Source organism: Atta cephalotes (assembly GCF_000143395.1).
Source record: "Atta cephalotes unplaced genomic scaffold scaffold00034, whole genome shotgun sequence".
In the NCBI taxonomy this organism is placed as follows: Eukaryota; Metazoa; Arthropoda; class Insecta; order Hymenoptera; family Formicidae; genus Atta; species Atta cephalotes.
Genome location: NW_012130098.1, coordinates 315,785 through 337,130, shown reverse-complemented (window position 1 = coordinate 337,130; position 21,346 = coordinate 315,785). Strand labels below are relative to the sequence as shown.

At 30.6% G+C, this 21,346-nt stretch overlaps 7 protein-coding genes across 7 annotated transcripts; 3 read left to right on the top strand and 4 right to left on the bottom strand.

Moving 5' to 3' along the window:
- The first annotated feature begins 4,362 nt into the window (after window positions 1-4,362).
- On the top strand, window positions 4,363-7,477 carry LOC105621486. The gene is made up of 4 exons (XM_012202954.1): window positions 4,363-4,474; window positions 6,519-6,698; window positions 6,773-6,938; window positions 7,276-7,477. Exons 1-4 carry the CDS (start codon window positions 4,363-4,365, stop codon window positions 7,475-7,477), a joined length of 660 nt encoding a protein of 219 aa, XP_012058344.1.
- Window positions 7,478-7,881: 404 nt separating this feature from the next.
- LOC105621485 (peptidyl-prolyl cis-trans isomerase NIMA-interacting 4) lies at window positions 7,882-8,778 on the bottom strand. Its single transcript, XM_012202953.1, has 3 exons — window positions 8,674-8,778; window positions 8,389-8,508; window positions 7,882-8,295 (listed from the first exon to the last, which is right to left on the bottom strand). Exons 1-3 carry the CDS (start codon window positions 8,776-8,778, stop codon window positions 8,137-8,139), a joined length of 384 nt encoding a protein of 127 aa, XP_012058343.1. The 3' UTR covers window positions 7,882-8,136.
- A 1,557-nt stretch (window positions 8,779-10,335) lies between these two features.
- LOC105621555 (cystathionine beta-synthase) lies at window positions 10,336-12,465 on the top strand. The gene is made up of 5 exons (XM_012203028.1): window positions 10,336-10,418; window positions 10,755-10,864; window positions 10,967-11,316; window positions 11,420-11,944; window positions 12,028-12,465. The coding sequence occupies exons 1-5, from the start codon at window positions 10,336-10,338 to the stop codon at window positions 12,463-12,465; spliced, it is 1,506 nt and encodes a 501-aa protein (XP_012058418.1).
- Window positions 12,466-13,040: 575 nt separating this feature from the next.
- On the bottom strand, window positions 13,041-13,852 carry LOC105621484 (trafficking protein particle complex subunit 6B). The gene is made up of 2 exons (XM_012202952.1): window positions 13,694-13,852; window positions 13,041-13,442 (listed from the first exon to the last, which is right to left on the bottom strand). The coding sequence occupies exons 1-2, from the start codon at window positions 13,850-13,852 to the stop codon at window positions 13,041-13,043; spliced, it is 561 nt and encodes a 186-aa protein (XP_012058342.1).
- A 688-nt stretch (window positions 13,853-14,540) lies between these two features.
- Window positions 14,541-16,035, top strand: LOC105621483 (cyclin-dependent kinase 20). Its single transcript, XM_012202951.1, has 5 exons — window positions 14,541-14,726; window positions 14,855-15,043; window positions 15,151-15,387; window positions 15,459-15,686; window positions 15,880-16,035. Exons 1-5 carry the CDS (start codon window positions 14,541-14,543, stop codon window positions 16,033-16,035), a joined length of 996 nt encoding a protein of 331 aa, XP_012058341.1.
- A 109-nt stretch (window positions 16,036-16,144) lies between these two features.
- Window positions 16,145-17,769, bottom strand: LOC105621554 (39S ribosomal protein L37, mitochondrial). Its single transcript, XM_012203027.1, has 6 exons — window positions 17,594-17,769; window positions 17,290-17,514; window positions 17,108-17,227; window positions 16,914-17,020; window positions 16,651-16,833; window positions 16,145-16,566 (listed from the first exon to the last, which is right to left on the bottom strand). The coding sequence occupies exons 1-6, from the start codon at window positions 17,767-17,769 to the stop codon at window positions 16,145-16,147; spliced, it is 1,233 nt and encodes a 410-aa protein (XP_012058417.1).
- A 588-nt stretch (window positions 17,770-18,357) lies between these two features.
- Window positions 18,358-19,910, bottom strand: LOC105621482 (very-long-chain (3R)-3-hydroxyacyl-CoA dehydratase 2). The gene is made up of 5 exons (XM_012202950.1): window positions 19,831-19,910; window positions 19,521-19,641; window positions 18,939-19,177; window positions 18,679-18,860; window positions 18,358-18,602 (listed from the first exon to the last, which is right to left on the bottom strand). Exons 1-5 carry the CDS (start codon window positions 19,908-19,910, stop codon window positions 18,520-18,522), a joined length of 705 nt encoding a protein of 234 aa, XP_012058340.1. The 3' UTR covers window positions 18,358-18,519.
- Window positions 19,911-21,346: the final 1,436 nt, after the last annotated feature.

Below are 21,346 nucleotides of genomic sequence, written 5' to 3'. Positions count from 1 at the left end.
TTGCAATTGGATTGAAAAACTGCATTTCCTATTCAAAATTTTGAATTGAATAGTATTCACAATGCACAGAAAAAACTAATATTATTTTTGAATTCAATTGGATTCAATTAGATTCAATTGGATTGAAAAACTGCATCTCCTATTCAAAATTTTGAATTGAACATTATTTTGAAAGGCATAAAGATATGCTCCATGCAATTTCTATAAACGAATAAAAATGAAAAGAAAATTCAAAATTGAAAAGCATTCATTTTAACATTCGTGAATCAATATTTCTGAAAATCTGAATCCATTTCAATTCATTTCAATCCATTCTCGTTTTTTGAGCGGTTATCGGTTTCAGTCTTGTCCGAGTCCCTGTTAGAAAACAGTGGACAAAGTCTATTAAATGTTTCAAAACTTTAAACACGTTTTTTTCGAAATCATGTTTTCGTATATGGTGATCATGATTCCAAAAAAACTATTAGTCCGACTTTTACGGTTATACTTAGAGAAACATATTATTAATATATTATTATCGCCTGAATTAATAGTTTACGTTAATTTTTTTATTTTTTTTGGAAGATCAAATAATAGGAAAAAATGAGTAAAATTCAAATCATTTTTTCAAACTGTAGATATTTTGAATATCTACAGATATGCATGTGATATTAATTCTAGTTCAGGCGAGAATTACAAATCCACTCATTAAGAAAAAACTCCAATTTTGCTTCCAGACTAACAATACTACTTTTACTTTTATCACCATTTCTGTTCGTGGTGCAAGCTAACTTCAGTGCTTATTACTACTTTATAAAAAATAAACATTAAAAAAAATTTTTTTACATGTATGCACTTTCTAAACCTGTATTATTTTTTAAGTAAATACTTAAATTTTTATTCATTAAAAAATTCTTAAAAAATTCCTTTAAAATCGGCCCTCAAACGTAAAGATCCCCTTAAAAAATGTTTCTTTCAATAAACATGAATTTTTATATGCAATTTATACTTATTATATTAGTCAGCAAATGGAGAATGGATTGAAATAAATGAATTGAAATGGATTCAGATTTTTAGAAATATTGATTCACGAATATTAATTAAAATGAATGCTTTTCAATCCTGAATGCGTTTTTATTCGTTTATAGGAAATGCATGGAGCATATCTCTATGCCTTTCAATCTAAAAATAATATTAGCTTTTTCTGCATAACATACACATTGTAAATACTTCAATTCAAAATTTTGAATAAGAAATGCAAATTTTGAATCCAATTGCATCCAATTGAATTCAATTGAATTCAATTAAATCCAAAAAAAAGTATTCGCTATTTAAAATACGCATTCGGATAGAAAAAAATTTCAATCCATTTTAATCCATTCTCATTTGCTGGGTACCTTTTTCTATAATAGATAATCATAACAAAAAACCGTAACCATAACAAAAAAAAATTGAAATTTAAATGGTTATGATCATCATTGTTAATAAAAGAGCTGAAACCATTTGGATTTCGGACGTTTCCGATCCGGAATCGAAAAAGATCGAAACCATTATCCGATAAAAAGACCGAAATCGGAACCGAAATTGAGTAGCCTCTGACCGTGACTGTAACCGGAAATTTCATTTCAGTCCGAGTCCCTGATTTCTAATATCCTTGTCTTACATGATGTTATATCATGTACATTATTTAAGCGCATCAATCGAGAAACAAAGGAAAGCCAATGGTTAATTTTATTTGATAACAAAAGACTAAATTGAAATTAGCGCCAATATGTCTATATATTTTTAATATCATTTTTTGAAACTCAAATTATCTTTTCTAAAAAAAATCATCAAATATCTTGTTAAAATTATTTCTGATTTTAAGTTCATGCGGACAACTTCAATAAGCAATATTTTTATTCTAATTCTAAATTTTTATTTTAATTCTAATTAAATTTGTGTAGAGTAAGAATTTGCAGAAATTGAACGTTCACATAATGAAAAATTCTCAGGATCTAAGGATGAAGCATAAGCCGATCACGCGCCTTAACATTTATTTGGTCCCGTAAAAATGTCTGGACGAATCGCTTAAAATTCAACGGGCGTGTTAGCGAAAGTCTACGTTTTCTCGCAAAGTCATCATGTCAAACGCAGTCAAACGGTCCTGTTGAACAAACATGCAAACATGATCGTGCCGTTAATCAATTCTACATATTTGCGGGTATTACGGAATGTATGCTTTTTCCGAGAATTTTTGACGCAGCGTTATTTCAATTTTCATGCTTTCGTATACTTTACTCCCCTTTCACTCAGCATTGGCAAACAAAGATTTTACTTTCCACTTTTCATATAATCTGCGAAAATTGAACTTTAAAGATAATTTTGTTTTGAAATCTGAAAATTATGTTTCAGTAGAAAATTCTCTTGAATTTATTTTAGAGAAATTATATGTTATCTTCAGACTCTCGACTTATGAAAGTGTTCTTTAAAATTTGTTTTTTATTGGATTGGGAAATTATGGCTGCGGAAAAAATTATATCATCAATTAACACTTAGTGATTCTTTAATATAATTGGTTCCTGTATACTTGGATTTTGGAAAGAACTAAAGGCAAGAATCATATTAAAGAATCGCTAAACTGCAGATTAATTTTCTCTGCTGAACATAGCTAATGTGATGAGAAATAACCAATTAATTATACAAGCCTACAAAAAAACATTTTTTTTATCCAAAAATGGCAGTATGCCATATAATCCTGAAAGTTTTCAGCATGCTAAAACCAAATCCGTAGCTAAATTGCTCCATTACGTCAAGTTTCCGAGATATTCTAAAAGTCAAAAAGGCTTATTTCAGGCATTTTTAAATTAAAATATCTCTATCTAAACCTGATGTGATGGAGCAATTTTGGCTACGGATTAGAATTCAATATGAATAAAAATCTATGAATCACTTATGATTATAAATGGATAAACACAGTAACATGAAAAAAATTATTGCGGTCTTAAAGCGTTTCCAAACGATATGATCAATATATACGCCAACTTTGCATACATTCACTAAATATTGACTATATTCAATATGAATAATTATTCACAGTTTAATTAACAATAGCAAATAAGTGAAAATCGAAAGCGGACATCCGAATAATTGTGTGTTTTAGAAATTATTGTAAGGCGCAAAGAACTCGGAATTAGAACCATATTAAATTCAAATGATGCATGTAATGGTTCTGGGTTTTAAATCTCTTCGTGGTTGCAATAACTATTCTATTCATTTTATTTTTAGGAGTATATTCTGCAATCCAAATGTCATCACGCGTATATTGTCCGCTTTCATGTCCAATTGCTGCCACAATAATGGAAGGAAAGTTTTTTTTTTCTTTAAGGCAGAATTCTTCCAATATTCCATATTTTTTGGAGAAAAGATCCTTTCCGCATCGAGGACGGAAGAGTTTTTGAGCATCACTTGAAATATCATTGGAAACACGTCTCCACGCCCAAGCACGGTTCTCCTTACAGAAGAGGGAAAGAAAGAGGGAACGAGCAGTTCACGAAACGTACAGCGTCAAAGTCTTCGTGATGGGCGAGACCCGTCTCTCGAAAACGTTATTCAGCGGGTGGTAAAAGTACTGACACGACGTGTCCTCCTTGTGTATATATAGGGGTGCCTGCCAAGAAAGTATTGCAGTTCTTTGCAGAACGTCTGCAAGACAACATCAGTGAATATTCGTCCTTTTAACGTTCTTTGGTGGAGATATTCAACTGTTCAATCATCGATTACAAGAAAATCGATTACAAAAAAAAAGGTAAGTTTAACAAAGAAAACACTCGATCGCAGGCTGATCGTAGTAAATTAATTTAATATGTGAATGTTATGCAGTTAAGATTATATTTTGATGATTTATAGTAAGAAGTTAGATTATATCAAGATTACATCATTCTATGTAAAATATTAAATGTTAAATTTCAAATTATTACGAATTAATTAAATTATTACAAAGTAATTTTAATCAATGTAATTAATATTTAAAAAATTGCAATATTTATTTACTAACATTCAGTAAAATTATTGCGAATGGATTTTGTATAATCGATATTATATTTTAATATTATTATTTGCAAGAAAGATTAAAAACTGGCACTAGTTGAAATATTTGTCACACAAAAAAAAGATTGAGCGTAAGGTACCACCCTGTATAATATTGGCATCACGAAACCGGTTTAAGAGTTGCTTCTTCATGAAAGTTCGGACATTTATGTAAATCCATAGATAACGAAGAAAGCACTAATGATCACAATAGGCTAAAAATAAATTTCTTTAAATTAGAACAGATCATGGAAATTATGTTCATGCACATTAATTTCATATTTCTTTAGTGACCGTGGCGTAAAAAGAAGAAAAATGATAACATTCGTACTTCTTATTGCTTTGGTGACGTTGTCCTCTGCCCAATTTCAACCACAACCCAGCGGTCGAATTCTAGAATCACCGAATCCAGCACTTTGCGCGCAGAGTAAGTCTCATATTTATTATTGTCAATATTATTAAAAGAGGAGTATAAAAGTCAACGCAAATTTTTTTTATAGCGGAAACATTTATATAACATAAATTTCATAACAAAAGATATAAGACGGTTTGACCATATTATTTGCAGTTTTTTGATCTAAAAGAAAGAAATTATAAAATTATTATATATAGCTAGTGTATCAAAATAATAAATACCTAATTAAATTATATCGCTTACTTTTTACACATTTATGTCATTATTTTAATCTAGCTAAGGAACATGAAAATAACTTCTAAAAACATTTAAAATTTTTTAATTATCCTTTGTATCTTTAAATTTCTATATTGTTTAGAAATGAGAAAGAGAGAAATGAAGAAAAAATGTAAAATTAATTTTTAAAAATATTGTTTAATATTAAAAGTAATTAATTTAATACTGTTATTATTATTCTTGGCTGACAAAGGAAATTGCTATTGCCATTATTAATTTTATGCTATTAGATTGATCATAGAAATCATCATTTAGAGAACCTTTGTTGATCTTCTACTAAGATAAGTAATATGTTCCCGCGATGCTTAAAGATCCACGCTGGAGAGAGTCTTCCTTATTCCTGTTTTCCTCGACAATTGATTGTTTATCCAAGAAAACCTCGAACTAGAGAAAGTATTTTCAATATTTGTTATTAAAGAGAGGCCGTGACCTATAATCCTATGACGAAATTCTCCTCCTACTTTGATTTTTTACTTCCTACTCTACCTCAGTCCGCTTCGAGGTCATTGTTTAACTCTCGACTCTTCAGCCATCCCCGTCCAACGCGTCCTCTTACATCGACGTCTATCGTTAGTTAACACTATCGCTAATTATACGTGCCCATCCAGCCTTATACCTCGCGTCTTTCTGGGTTCACGCTCGTTATAGAAAGTGTGACGATGACACGGACAGCAGTGTAACCCGAACGCATTTGAATTGGAAATGTTCTCGTCCTCGTCGTAAGTAGTACGGAATGTCAGTTGGCATTTTCATCATTTTTTGATTGGATCGAAATGGTGATAATATATCATTGTTAGAATATTCATGCTTATCTATTTTGGAATGGAAAATCTTTTGGAAATCAGTTCTCAGGTTCTTATAAGCTATATTGTAAACAAAGATAATTCGTAGATAAACGATTTATCAATCAAATTTTCCTCTTTTCCAAGAATATAATCTTGAACTCTTTTGGAACCGATTCTCAGATTTTGATCAGGAATAAGAAATCTTTTGAGAAACTTCCGCTTCCTAGATTCTGATAAGCTATATTATTAATCAAGATAATTCGTAATAAAAGATTTATCAATTCCAAAAAAAGATTAAATTTTATTTAAATTACATTCCTGTTTTTTAAATTCTATTTTTATTAAAGATAATGAAATAATTTTAACTTACAAGTTGAAAGACTCTTTTAATTAAAATTTTAATTAAAATTGTATCTCGTATTATAAATATAAACAATCTGATTGATGTCTCCTGGATTGTCGTCTTGATGATATGTATATTATTTTCTTAGTTGTCTATTTTTATTAATTTTTCATCTTTATTAAAATAAGATGAATTTTCTCTATTCTATATAAAAATCTTATTAAAAAAATCTAATGATAGAAGAATTAAATCATAATACAAAGCTGTCTGATGGAACATCGTCAAGCTTTCAGACTTCTAAGACGAAAGAATGTGGTATGTACGGAACTCAGATAACCGATTATTCATTCATTAGGCGTAGCCTATCGACGTGTTCCAAGACACGCCTCATAAAAAACTTTCTTTTTCTTTATTTAGAAAGTGACGATGTAATCAGCATACTACACTGGTGCCAATGTCTAGGTCGTGACTGTGGTCCCTCGAGGTCATCGTCATGACTGACACTAATTTCGTAACTTTCACTCCGGGAATGAGCGAAAGATCTCCAGCTCTTCCCGGTTAACTCTCACGTTCAAAGATATTCATAAAGATTATGGCCTATTGTTTATTGCCTATCTGATTTGCTTCATCTTCTAATTACGGTTTTTCACAGGAAGCATCCATCGACGATTCAATGGAAAAGGTTATTACTTCTCATGGGCCGATCCGAGGACAACTGGACAGGAGGTAGATTGGCTGTCAGGTAGAAACTTCTGCCGACAACGTTGTATGGACCTGGTTTCGTTGGAAACCTCGGCCGAGAACGAGTTCATCAAGAGTCACATCGTTCAAAGTATGCATGATTCTGCAAGTTGTATTTATGAAAGCAAAAACAAAGGATGACGAAATGAAACGTTTCTCTTGTAGACAACATAAAGTACATCTGGACCTCCGGTCGTCTATGTGATTTCAAAGGCTGTGATCGGCCGGATCTACAACCCCTTCACATCAACGGCTGGTTCTGGACCGCCGAATTACAGAAGCTCGCGCCGACCAACGATCGTAGCCAAAATGACTGGTCTGAGAGTGGCGGGTAAGATTTATTATTTGCAGTATAACGCATTCTTATAGCATATATCAACCTATAATTTTGTATGTGAAAATAATGCCTCTTAGAATGCTTATATCAAGATGCCAAGAGAGTACAAATGCTATTTTCATTATTGAGATCAAGGATGTCGAACGGTTGTGATTAGATCTTTTTCTATTCAGTGTAAATTCCTGTTATTATCTGTTCTGTAATGATCTCTGTATATACACGCATATCAATACTCAGGGTCTAATACTCAACTTTCTTAAATATCTACGATATAAAAACAATAATATATGCATCTCGCAAGAATTATTGTGGACAATATGTACATTTTTAGTATTGGCAAACCGCAACCTGATAATCGTGAGGCTCTTCAGGGAGGCGCTCCTGAAAATTGCCTTGCAATCCTCAATCAATTCTACAACGATGGAGTGAATTGGCACGACGTGGCATGTCATCACAAGAAACCATGGGTCTGCGAGGATAACGAGTCTCTTTTGAAATATGTTCGCTTCACCAATCCTAATATTCGTATATAATGGAAAAAAAAACTAAGTAATGACAACTTTATCTTGGTTTGAGTAGATTTAAGCATACCTATAAAATTACAACGTTCAAAAGCGCATCTATACGACACGCCAGTGAAGCGACTGAATAGTATATCATCTTATTTATTGTATTTAATACTTCCATACTCTCATTTACCCAAAAAACATGAATTATTTAATGAAAATTTTATGAATGTTAACTTCAGGAAATATCACTATTTATATTATATACTAGATATAATCATAGATACACATGGAAAATTATATTTAATAGAGAGACTGCAGTTCAAGATTTATAGATTAGTTTACTCTATATAAAAAATTATATATTCCTAAAATATTATACTAATTATATATTCAGATAGCAATAAATTTATGAATGAATAATATGACGAATTTATTTATTATTAAAAAACATCATTTTACTTTATATGTATCAATTTATGGCAAGTATTATTGGGTTAAATTACCCTGAATTACTTTCTTCATGTAAAAATTCAAGATATACAAAACATGCTTATTATAATAAATATCACAGATATTTAAAAAATCAGTACCTAAATGATATAATATATATTTACTCCATCAGATATGTAACAAGACAAAATATTCACAAAAGAGTTTAAAAAAGTTTTGGCAATTATTTTTGATTACTTTTTACCTTCCACCATTATGATGTGATACCCGAACTTCGTTTTTACTGGTGGATCCGTATAAACCGGAGATCCCAGGCTAGAAACTGGTAATGCAAAGGCAGCATCTTGGAAAGGTCCCACCATGGAACCTCGCGTCATCCAACCAAGATCACCCTTTAAAATAATAAATAAAATACAAGATTTATAATACATTTTCTCTCTAATTATTCACATATCCAAAGAATATAAATATATTCTTTATGTTACCCCAGATCTGGCTTTGTCCTCGCTGTATGTTGCCGCAACCTCATTGAATTTCTGACCAGTCTTCAACTTCTCCAATGCCTCCAATATCTTGGACTGTTTCTCGCACAAAATATGTCTAACCTGTGCCCAGGGAAAAAATGTATGAAGAAAATGACACAACAATCAATAGTAAAAATCTATTTTTATACATTTGTAACTGGAGTAATCAATCATTGAAAGACCGATTACATGTGATACACATGTCGCTATCAGATAAATTCCAAATATGTTAAAATGCATCTTCACCTTCACCGAAGTTCCTCCTTTTTTCTCTGTCTTCCCGCCGCTGCTCTCCTCCGAGGATTTTCCCTTGCTGGACTTCGCGGCACCGGCGTTCTTCTTCGGCGGCATGATCGCGTGCTATCAACGTAATTTCGGGTTACAGTCAATACAACGGAAATCAGCTGGAAATAGCATGTTTGAAGATTCAGCTGTAGATAAATTTTACGAATGGATAATCGGTAGTGCCGACATAACCAACTATCGATGACGAAGCTTGAAATTCAAGCTGTCGAACGTGAGCATGTATATAGAATTCAAGGTCGGGAGATAAAAGAGATATAAACATGTGTATGTGAGTTGATTTTCAGTGCACTTCAGTCCAACTCTGGTCTAGGATCCATTGTGATCAACAACGCAATTGTGATATACTATACAGCCTAAATATATTTTGAATCTTATATTTGTTTCTCTTTTTATTTTACATTTGTATTTTACTTCAAGCTTAGCGTTCTGTGATAAAGCGTGCTTCTGTATCTAGCAAGAACCGGCATACTAATTTTATAGAATATTTAATCTCAATACCAATTAACGCTGATAATAGTGGTAAGTAAATTAAAATCATTGTGTATCATTTAAATAGTCACGAGATAGTAGAGTTTGCTCGGCTTTTTTCATAGTCGATTTGCTATCATATTTGTGGCAAATTTCATTATTTCTGCTGACGAAGTATTTACCAACAAAGTTTGTAACAGACTTTGCAAATCTGTTTTGTCAGATTCGGCTATCTGAGTTATCACAGTTTCTTCTATAATTTTATCTGTAAAACATTTTTGAACTTAAATTGTGCAAGAAAAACAAGAAAAAAAATTGCAAAAGAAGTTAAACTTATTTACTGCCACGTTGATGTCTCGCTGTTAAACTTACGAAAATACATATAAGCTTTAAGATATCTTTTAAAATATTTAAGATATATAATATTTAAATGCACATTTAAATATTCAAGATATTTATAAAAGATGTATTTATAAATTTAAGGAACTTTTTAAATATCTGAGAGATATAATTTATATTATAAAGAGTAAAAAAATCATTCAGCATTTATATATAACAGATAACACATACAATACTGCATAAAATAATCTTAATGAACATAGGTCGAAATAAGCTTGACCGTTTCTGATATAAATATTTTTTTTGTATGTTAGCATTACAGATGACTTATTAGCTTCTACAATGTTGTCATTTAATTCCTATATTCATATTTCATCATTTTATTCCTATATTTCATAACAGAAAATTTCACTGACAATAAATCATTTGTTATCAACTGTATATATTATTTGATGATTTGATGAACACAGTTATAACTAATTGCCTAAAATCTTTTATTATGAAGTATTTGTGGAAATTAAATGGAGACATTTAGGATATCGTTTATAAATATTGAGATAAACATCATATGAGATACGTAGAAGCTATTAAGAATTGATGAACATACAAAAAAAATGTTTATATCTCAGAAACGGTTGAATTTTCGATCTATGTTCACTAAGATTTTATATTCAGTAGTGTGTAATATATATCTATCATATAAATAAATGATTTTTTAAATATCTTTTATATTATTATAATTTATTACAGCTAATTTTTACTTGATTGATAAACAAAGGAAAAGACTGCTATATAATGGAACTGATACGGCCAGACCGACCATCTAAATGTACATATAAAGTGAATGGAGAAAATTCACCACATACGAAACAAACGAAGTAAGTTTGTCATAACTGAAAGCTTTACAAAAAATTTTGTCCATATAATCAATTTACACATCTTTTCGTAATTGCACGATATACATTACAAACTTGTGCTAATTTTAACAGAAGAAAAATTTCACCTGCTTTGAGATATCAAAATTTATCAGTAAACTATACAAATATGTGTTATTACTACATTGTCATACATGAAACAAAGAGAGAACATCATAAAACTTGTCATAAATATTGCCATAAACTGTAATGGGCTATGCAAATAAACATGACTTAGATAGTTATTGTAAGATATTAATGTAACAGATATGATAATAGCATGTTTGCGTTATTTTCTAGGTTTCCAAATCGTAAAAAGATATTGCCAAACATTTTAAGTACAATTGGCCAGACACCTCTCATTCGACTTAATAAAATTCCCAAGGCTCATGGAATCAAATGTGAAATGTGTTAGTACAAATTTGATATTATATTAATTATATTTTATTTATAGAATAGAAATTTTCTTTAATAAGAAAAATCTGATGAGAAAATTTTTCTATGTTATACAGACGTTAAATGTGAATTCTTTAATCCCGGAGGATCTGTCAAAGACAGAATAGCGGAGAGAATGATCTCAGATGCAGAAGAAAAGGGTCTAATAAAACCGGGATATACCATCATCGAACCAACAAGCGGAAACACTGGAATCGGTTTAGCCATGGCCGCAGTGGTCAAGGGCTATAAATGCATCATCGTAATGCCAGAGAAAATGTCTAATGAAAAAGTCTATGTGCTTCGCGCTTTGGGTGCAGATATAGTTAGAACACCGACTGAAGCTTCTTGGGACAGTCCGGAAGCGCATATCAGTGTTGCCCAAAAATTGCAAAAGGAAATACCCAATAGTATTGTTTTAGATCAGGTGCCTTATTTCAATAACTTTTTTAAAACATTCTTAAATTAATGAATTATATTTTTATGTAAATACTATTATTTTAATGTAAATACTATTAAATGTTACATAGTATACAAATCCTGGTAATCCATTGGCGCACTATGACCAAACTGCAACAGAAATTTGGGAGCAATGCGACGGCAATGTAGATTATGTGGTACTTGGTGCTGGCACTGGAGGCACTATATCCGGAATTGGAAGAAAATTGAAGGAATTATCGCCTAGTGTAAAAATTATCGGAGTAGATCCTAAAGGCAGCATTTTAGCGGAACCACCTGAATTGAATGAAAACAGCGTTGGTTTCTATGAAGTAGAAGGAATTGGTTATGACTTCATTCCTACCGTTTTAGATCGAAAAGTGGTTGATGAGTGGCACAAAACTGAAGACGACGAATCTTTAAAAGCGGCGCGAGAATTAATTAGGGAAGAAGGATTGTTGTGTGGCGGTAGCAGTGGTGCGGCACTCGTGGCGGCGTTGAAAGTCGCCAAAGACTTGCCTGCGGATAAACGTTTGGTCGTTCTCTTACCGGACAGTATAAGAAATTACATGACTAAATTTGTGTCAGATCAATGGATGGAAGCTAGAGATTTTTTGGTAAAGTTATAAATTATACATCTAGAATATCGTAAATATATTGCAAATATTAAATATTTACTTAAATTACAATTTATTTTCAGGTGTCTAAACCTTCAACAGAAGCAAATAAAAAGTGGTGGAACTTACCAGTATCAAAGTTATCACTAAAGAAGCATATATTATTAAGAGAGATGTCATGTCAAAATGTTGTGGATTTTTTGAAATCCTCTAATCAAAACATTCAGCAATTGTTAGTAACTGATGCGAAGGAAACAAAAGTATTAGGCGTTATCACATTGGATGCCCTTCTATCTCATTTAATATCCGGTACAGTGAATGGAACTGATTTCGCTGAGAAAATCATGACTAAACAGTTTACGAAGATCACAGCTTCTACGACAATCGGTAAAGTGTCGCGTATTCTTGAAAAAGAATCTTATGTCGTAGTTGTAGACGATCATGATGCTTTAATCGGACTTGTAAGTCGAAACGAAATTTTTGATTTTATTACTAAGGATGATGATGGCAACGCGAAATAATGGTATAGCATAAAATCCGTTCCATGTTGTATGTGATCAAGATTGTCACCTGTGTTGTGTATGTTTCGATAATTAAGATTAATTATGTCAGGAAGTTTCTTCCTTTTTAATATTGTATTTGATACTATTCTTATATTATCTAAATTGAATGTATTATTTACATAATACATAATGAATTGTCAATATGGCATTTATACAATTTAAGTATTTAAGTTACTTTTGTAATAATTTTATGAATATTTATCAATGCAAATGTAAAGGCAAATACAGACGAATAAAATAAAAAAAATGTGAAACGAAAATTGTTGTATGAATGTAGACATATATTAATTCTTTATTTTTCATTATATTTTGGGATCGGAGCAAAATTTACAAATGGATATAAACATTGTATAAGAATATCAGAAAATACTTAATCCCTGGGAATATTAATATATTTTTTCCACTAAATACAATAAAAATATGTATGTCATGGTACGATAAATATTTAGTCATATTTTACATTTCACATAAGAGATTTACTATATACCTTTTTATCTCTGTACCTTCTTATTTCTCGAGTCTCAGAATGACTATTAAATCTTTTGAACTTGAACATGGAACTTGCAGCTTGGTAACGTAGTAGTTTCTGCTGTGACAGTGCTAATAATGCCAAGATTCGCTAAACTACCTCGAAGAAGGCCACAAGTAAAAGCCAGTAGACGAGGGCTCTCCTTGAGGTACTGCTTACTATTGCTCGTACCAACTTTATCTAGCAACCTAAAGGCATTGTCTTGCAATACGTACACTCCGTGATGGTTAGTTCTGAGATTATCGATTTGTTTGTGATACAGGCTAGACCAGAAGTCTGTGCAGATAAATTTGATCATGTCTAACTCATCTTTGAATCTACTCCACTCTCTCGTCAGTCGTTCAATAATTCTATATCCGACGCTAAATCCCATCCATTCTAAACGCGAGAGCTCCTCCTCACCTTCCTATTGAAAATAAAAAAAATTTAAGATTCTTTCTTATTCTTTTGTTAGTAAATAACAGGACTTGGCTATTCTCAGCCAAAAGTAAGTTATATGTACCTGTTAGTTTTAGTTTCCTACTCAATAATATAATTGTAATATAACATAATATATTAGATCACAGTTATATTGTTGAGTAGAAAATTATAATTAATAGGTACGTTACATGTAACTTGGTGTTTGCTGAGTTACTCTTGTCATGATCGATTACTCACTGCATTAGACGAACAAGCAGCATTAGATGTGCCCGCGGCATTAGATGATCTGCTCAAAACATAATTGACCAGCTCGGCGTGTAAATATTCGAAAAGACAGTCGTCTGCTTCCCCGGTTGAGCTAGGATTCGCTTTGGAATCAATTATCTGTTGTTTCATCGTTATTCGACGTTTTGGCTCGATTACGGACAATTAATATTTTCTTATGTAACTTAAGGTATAAATGTATCGTTTACAGAAAAAAAAGTTAAACTTGAACACAATCGTCAACGTTTCCTAGATTGTTAATTAAAGAAAAATTACTTTCGCATCTGACTGCAAAATTTGCTTAACGAAATATGATAAAACATATGATATCTTTGACAGATTCGCGCATGCGCTGTGAAGCGATTGCATGATAATACAGTGTACCACAATGGTAACCATAGAAACTGTAAAGCATGCTTATTCCACGCTGCAGGATAATCATATCGTACAACGATAATTATTTTCTTTTTAAAAGATATATTTTAGTTCATATAATCACGTTAATCTTCTTTTCATGTATTTATATTTAATAAAAATCTTGAAAAGTAAGTATATTAAGTTTCGATTATATTTTATATAAAATATTATGTATTTAATTATTACATTTGCAATAATAATCATTAATAACAATAAATAAATTAATAAATAATTTTGATTATATATTTTAATTATTTAACAAATATACCTTTAATTATTTTATCTAGTTAATTGTGTATAATATTTATACTGATTGATATATGCGACTATTTTTATACAAGAGTAATAAAAAATATTTGTTATTCGTAATTTTAATAATATAAATTGTTGAATAAAATAGAATATGGACAAATATATTATCAACGGTCAAATCGGTGAAGGAGCGCAAGGCATAGTCCTGAAAGCCCACGACTCATCTCGAGATCAAGAAGTAGCATTAAAGAAAATCCTGATTAAAAAGATCGAAGGTGGTCTACCGACATCAATCATACGCGAAGTAAAAAGTCTGCAACAACTTAAGCATCCCTATGTAAGCTTTCTTTCATCTGATATCTTTTTAGCTTTCTTCAAATCAAGAAAAAATTATATTTAAAGCATTTACTGTAATTTTCTGAATTAATTCAACGAATTTACATGCATTATACCATTTGTTTGCAGGTAGTGGAACTACTAGATGCTTTCCCAAATGGTTTGGACTTCATAATGGTGTTTGAATACATGCCAACAGGTCTGTGGGAAGTATTAAGAGACTTCGAGATATCTTTGACGCTGGCACAAATTAAAACGTACATGAAAATGTTGTTGGAGGGCATAGCGTACGTGCATGGTAAAAATATAATGCACAGGGTACACAACTTTTTATTTAAAAATTATTTAAAAATAATTTAGATTCAGATGTATGTAATCCGAATCTTTTACATGTTAATATAATGTTAAAGAGTTTCACATTTTAGGATTTGAAACCTGCAAATTTGTTGATCAGTGCGAAGGGTATCTTGAAAATTGCGGATTTTGGCTTAAGCAGATTGATGTGGAAGGACGGTACAAAGCCGTATTCACATCAAGTCGCTACACGATGGTATCGAGCACCGGAACTACTCTATGGAGCACGTTATTACACGTCTGCGATCGATATTTGGTCGATCGGTTGCATATTTGGTGAAATGTTGAACACTTCCCCATTATTTCCAGTAAATTATTCCTTTTTCATTGAAATAAATTATTAATTTATATAGCAGTATTCTGTTACTTGTAATTGCAGGGTGAAACTGATATTGAACAATTGGCCATTGTTCTGAAGTATTTGGGTTCTCCTACATCCGAATCCTGGCCCGAATTAACTTCGTTACCAGATTACAACAAAATCACCTTTCCTTATCACAAAAGCACATCATGGGAAAATATTATTCAAGATGCTCAGCCGGAAGCTATTGATCTAATCAGGCAAATTTTGATTTACAATTCGTCGAAACGTCTCACAGCTGAACAGGTAATATACAAAATTATATAATGACATATAGATAATGAGGTATATAACACAGAGTTATAAGATCTCTATTATCTTCGATTTTTTATTAGTAATTTTTATTAGACTATTATTTTTGTTCATAGCATTTCATTAAAGAAAAAGCAAAAGAAGATATAGACATAACATAAATAAAAATAAGAAATTATTGTTACAGGCATTGTGTCACACATATTTTTATTCCAAACCATATCCCTCTATGAAGACTCTGATAAAACCACCATCGGATCATCGTCTCCGCGTAAAATCAAAAGAAATCAATCCGAATGTGCAACCAAGCACGCTTTTTGAAAATCTTCTAAGCATTGTATAACGATGGCATGATATATATTAATAGTATGTTATTAATATAAATAAAAATATTCTTCATAAAAAAGATTAAAAAATCTTTTAACAATTTTATTTAATTTAACAGATTTTATTTAACTTCCATTCCTGTAAAACGCAAATATTCTTCTGAATACTTCTGGATTGTATCCTTCGACTACTGGTCTAGCATTATCATATTCAGCTTTTTCATAAAGCGTCAACGGCGATAAAGGATACCAGAAATTCTTTACACTGACATCATTGGCGTCTAACGAATTGAGTTGAAATACGAAAAAGTGATAATTTTTTCCATCTGATTGAATGCATTGCACAGTCACGGGTTCTGGTAGTTTTTTCACGGATGAGCCAAACTTTTGCCGTGCACAAGATGCTGCCACGACGTACGTTTTTATCAAAGTGCGACTAAAAATCTGACTCTGTGTTACAGGTAATTCCGTCTTATTTCTCACACGAACAGGATCGTAATGCACAAAAATAGTGTGGACATTTATCCAAGGTATAGTTGGACTGACAGCTGTTAATATATTTATGATATTAGAAATATATTGTGTATATATATATATATATATATATTGAAAATAATCAGCATTAAACTTACGATATATATCCTCAGTTTTGTAGAAGTTTGTCTCGTCCAAACCAATGGTGTGATGCAGTGGCTGCATATTCGGAAGATCTATTTCCATATTGCTGTTAGAATTTTCTATTGGTTTTAGAGGATTTGTCGACATGACCGTCACATCTGAACTTAGGGTAAATTGAATAAGGTCTGATTCCTTATCTAAGAAACATTTTTATTTGAATAAAAGTTGAATGCAATATTAAAATATTGCAATATTTAGTTATCTATAGCTAAGCTACCTAAGTTTAACTTTGTGATTCCATTATAAAATATGCATCGTTTCTGTGCGATCTCTGGACCCGACAAGGACTCGCAAAGTTGTAATAATTTCCTAGACAAATTCTGCCTGCAAAAATATTCAAAAAATAAATGTGTAAATGTGCAAAAATATTTTTATTGTATAAAAATAATACTTAAATATTTCTTAACTAACATTTTTCTACGATTAGTTATGCCATAATCTCTAGGAAACACCCATGCAGGTCTTTCAGGATCTTTTCTCTTTGGTAATTTTTCTTGATAAGCATCAAATATATTCGAAGTATAAATTATCCTACAATGGCAAGAAATATTTTATATATATGTATAGAATTAAAATTAAATAATTTAATATACCTTTTTACTATGTTGTCCACATGTTCCGGTAAATCTGGAAATAAATCTTGGATATAATTTGAAGAACTGTTCGACAGACACACAGTGTTCGTCAATATCTGTGCTTGATGAAATCCTTCTTGCAAAACGTTATTATCTTTAAATACCAAGCAAGCTTTAGCTTTCCAGTTGGGATGCGTTTCATCAAACACTATTGGTCTTGGCTTCAAAAATTCTAGCTTTAACCTTATATAAAATACAATTTACAATTAATGTCTTAGTATAGAATTTGCAAAAAATGCAAAACTTTATAGAAAAAAAGTACTTTGGAAATTCCTGTTTTGGATTGATCATTTCTAAAGAATCCTTCACTTCAATTCCCAATTTCGACAATTGTCTTTCTATTTTGGTATCATTCACTTTGCGTTCTCGCTTCACATACCACAATTTTTTAAGTTGTCTACCTATATGTTGCTTGTATAACACCCCCGTGAGTTTCATTGTTTTTATTTGAAACAAGAAAATTAATATAAATTTTTCAAAAATTTCGAGGTTATGCGGTTTAATAGAAAACCTTCTCTTTTTCAATATTAAATTTTTATCAAACTATCTAAAAAATCGTATGATAATATTCGATATCGTAACTTATGATAAGAAATAATGAAATCAAATTGTATGTAATACTTTTTTTAAATCTTCAATATATTTTCGGGGTAAAACGTAACCTATTTTCCGGTTCATATATGCTATGGCACAATCATAGACTTCTATATATACTATAGAAATCTGTTGTCACAACTCAAGCTATATCGATAATATAGGATTCTTCTATCCTTGTTTTATATCTACAAATGATAAAGCATAGAATGACATAAAAGCGTCTCCTCGAACGCACTCCAAGTAAAAAGTTGCCTACAATTGATCTTGACCTTTTTGATAATGGAAATTACATTTGGATTGAGACTTAATATACATATAATAGAATTAGAAATTTTAATTAGTAAACAAATATTTTTTTTATAAATTTTTTTAACGGATATCGAATTAGAGCAAAACTAGAAATCTTATTTCTATAAAAAATTATCAAAATCTTGGTAACTTCAGCAAAATATATATACTTTTTATAAAATATTTTTGTATTTAATATTTTACTATATGCAGATTTTCAATAACATATAAACCCCCTCTATTCCTTTTTTGTACATATAAATATGATTATGAAAATATACAACAAATGTATATAGATTTAAATTAATTAGTTTTCTTCGCAGCAACACTAGGATTAAGTATTTTCCGCCTTTGTGCAAACATGTGCAAGTAAAGTGGTGGAAAACCTACAGTGAAAAATATAATTTTATGAATTCATAATTTTACGATTTATTTTTGTATTTATACGCTTTTTATATTCACCTGGAATGTAAAATAGCATAACTGCTATCAGGAGATACAAATAGCTAAATGTGAAATTCCATTTATTTGGTAGAACATAACTCCAGGAGTCAGGATTAGCGTTGGCGTATTTTACAGCGGTATATAAACACAATAGTTCACCAGTCACGCCCAATGGATATAGTATGATGAATGTAGTATATCTAGAAGCATGTTTCCATTTAATGCGATATATATGAAAGTAATTTTAGATTTAAAATGGTAGAAGAGATTAAACTCACCTCAGCCAGACTAATACACGTGGCACAATATCAGAGACAAGATTTACGAAATAATAGGAGTATCTAATGATTTCTGTAATGGACCATGCGATGAGAGCTAGTGGAAGACCTGGAGACGAAGCAGCGTATGTATAAGGAGTAGCCAGAAGAACTCCGTTTACAAGCATGATACGACTGAAGACTTGAGCCAATGTGATTAAAACATTGGATGGTACTAGCCCAATTCCTGCATGCATTATCTGAAATAGGAAGTTTTTATATAATGAACGATGTATAATTAACACACTTTATTATTAACAACACTTTAAGAGATAAATGTATAGAAACTAGGTAATACTTATAGTCTCTAATCTACTAAAATATTTCATGAAATTTGTATCTCAGTGTGTTTATCAATAATTTTAATTAAATTTTAGTCTTAATTTTAACAACTTTTTTGGATTATATTTTTTTGGATTATTTGATATATTATTTGATATATTTTCAAATTTAAAATCTAAAACTCAATATTTGGCTTAAAGGTTTCAAATAATTAATTATCTGTCTGCCTCATATATTCAACCAAGTTCTAAGATCAAATACCTCCAATAGAGCTGCATTTTGAAAAATGATTACAGGTAGCTTGGTTTCATTCCACAAGGTATTATCTGAGGAGGAAGATTCAAGATAATATTGTATAATCTGATACAATAAATAACTCCATCTGAAATAGAAGAAAATTTATTTCCAAATTAATTTAAGAAGAAAAAATACATAAAGAAAACTCTATAATAAATTCTAGAACAGAGTAATAAAAAATTGTGTACAATATTGTGTTAAAAAGTTATTAATTATATAAAAATAGTTCAGAGAATTTCAGATTTTATTTTGTTATTTACAAGACAAAACGTACCCCAAAGTCTGACCGAGATTATATGACGCCAGATATAACTTCGAGAAAAAGCTTGGTTTCTTGGATTTCACTCCTGCCATTTTTACGTGGAAATTCGTTAAACGTTCTCAGATAATTCACGATGAACTAAATTTAAGCTGATACCCTTCGATCCTGAAGAATATAAACACTCTTTAATATTCACATATGTAATAAAAAAAATATAACAAAAAAAACCTTAATCGTGTGCTTTCGAATATTACATAATTTATAAGAAAAAAAACTGCGAAGTAAGCATGGCAAAGTAAGTATTGCAACTCACTCACTTTTTTATTCTTGCAACGATATACATATTTTTATATAGAACATATCGAGTGATCAACATCGAACGATGAATTTATAAATTCTGCACTCCTACCAGAACATCAACTCCCACTCCTCTCAGGATCGATCTCACAACACAACAGTCATGTCGGCCACATGTAATAATAAATTTGTAACTCCGATCAACTTCGACTTAAGTCGGCCGATTAAATTTCAGAATTGCCAACTGCAAAATTAGATCTTTTTCCTCTAAATGCTTCATGATCTTTTTGCACTCGAGGTTTATATTTTTTTAACTACAATTTTTGTATCTTCGTTATTGGTTCAGCAGAACATAACAATTTTGCAACTGTTTAATGATTGTTTGCTGAGATAGGATCATTTTTTTTTAGATCTAAAAATATAATCTAATTAGCGTGAAAAAAACTTCCAACAGTTGCAAATAAATGTTCTTTTTCTAAAGCCTGCATTCTACAAATGCTCAATGTTTCTTTGTTTCCTATTCTTTGTTTTTTTACCTTTTGTTTTTTTTTCCTTTGCAACCGTTTTATCAATAATTGTATTTTTTGCTACGTAATATATTTCTTGTTTTTTTCGAAGTTCATTAACTTTTATCTCGGATGATATAAAACAAAAAACCGGATAAGAAGCAAAAAGACAAGATGTAAAAAATAACAAGAGGCAAGAAATAGGAAACAAAAAATACATTGTAGAACAGGTTTAAACGCTTCTAAACGCAGTCTTTTTTTTCTTTTCTAGATTTATATATTTATTTTTTATATTTATATATTTATTAAAAAGCATATTCAGTTCTGAAAAAAGACGTAAATAGAATAGAATTTTATTACTTCAGTTTAATGAGGACGCTAGTTGACTTTTTGTTTAATAAAAAAAAAGTTAATTTCAGCATAACTATAGTAAACAATTTTAATTTAAGCAATTTCGTCAAGTTAAGTAGCCAATTTTATAGTTAATCGAAGATGCTTAATTTATCCAACAAATGAATAGATTAAAATGGATTGAAATTTTTTTCTATCCGAATGCGTATTTTAAATAACGAATACTTTTTTTTATTTAATTGGATTCAATTAGATTCAATTGGATGCAATTGGATTGAAAAATTGTATTTCCTATTCAAAATTTTGAATTGAATAGTATTCATAATGCACAGAAAAAGCTATAAATATTATTTTTAGATTTAGAAAAGCATAGA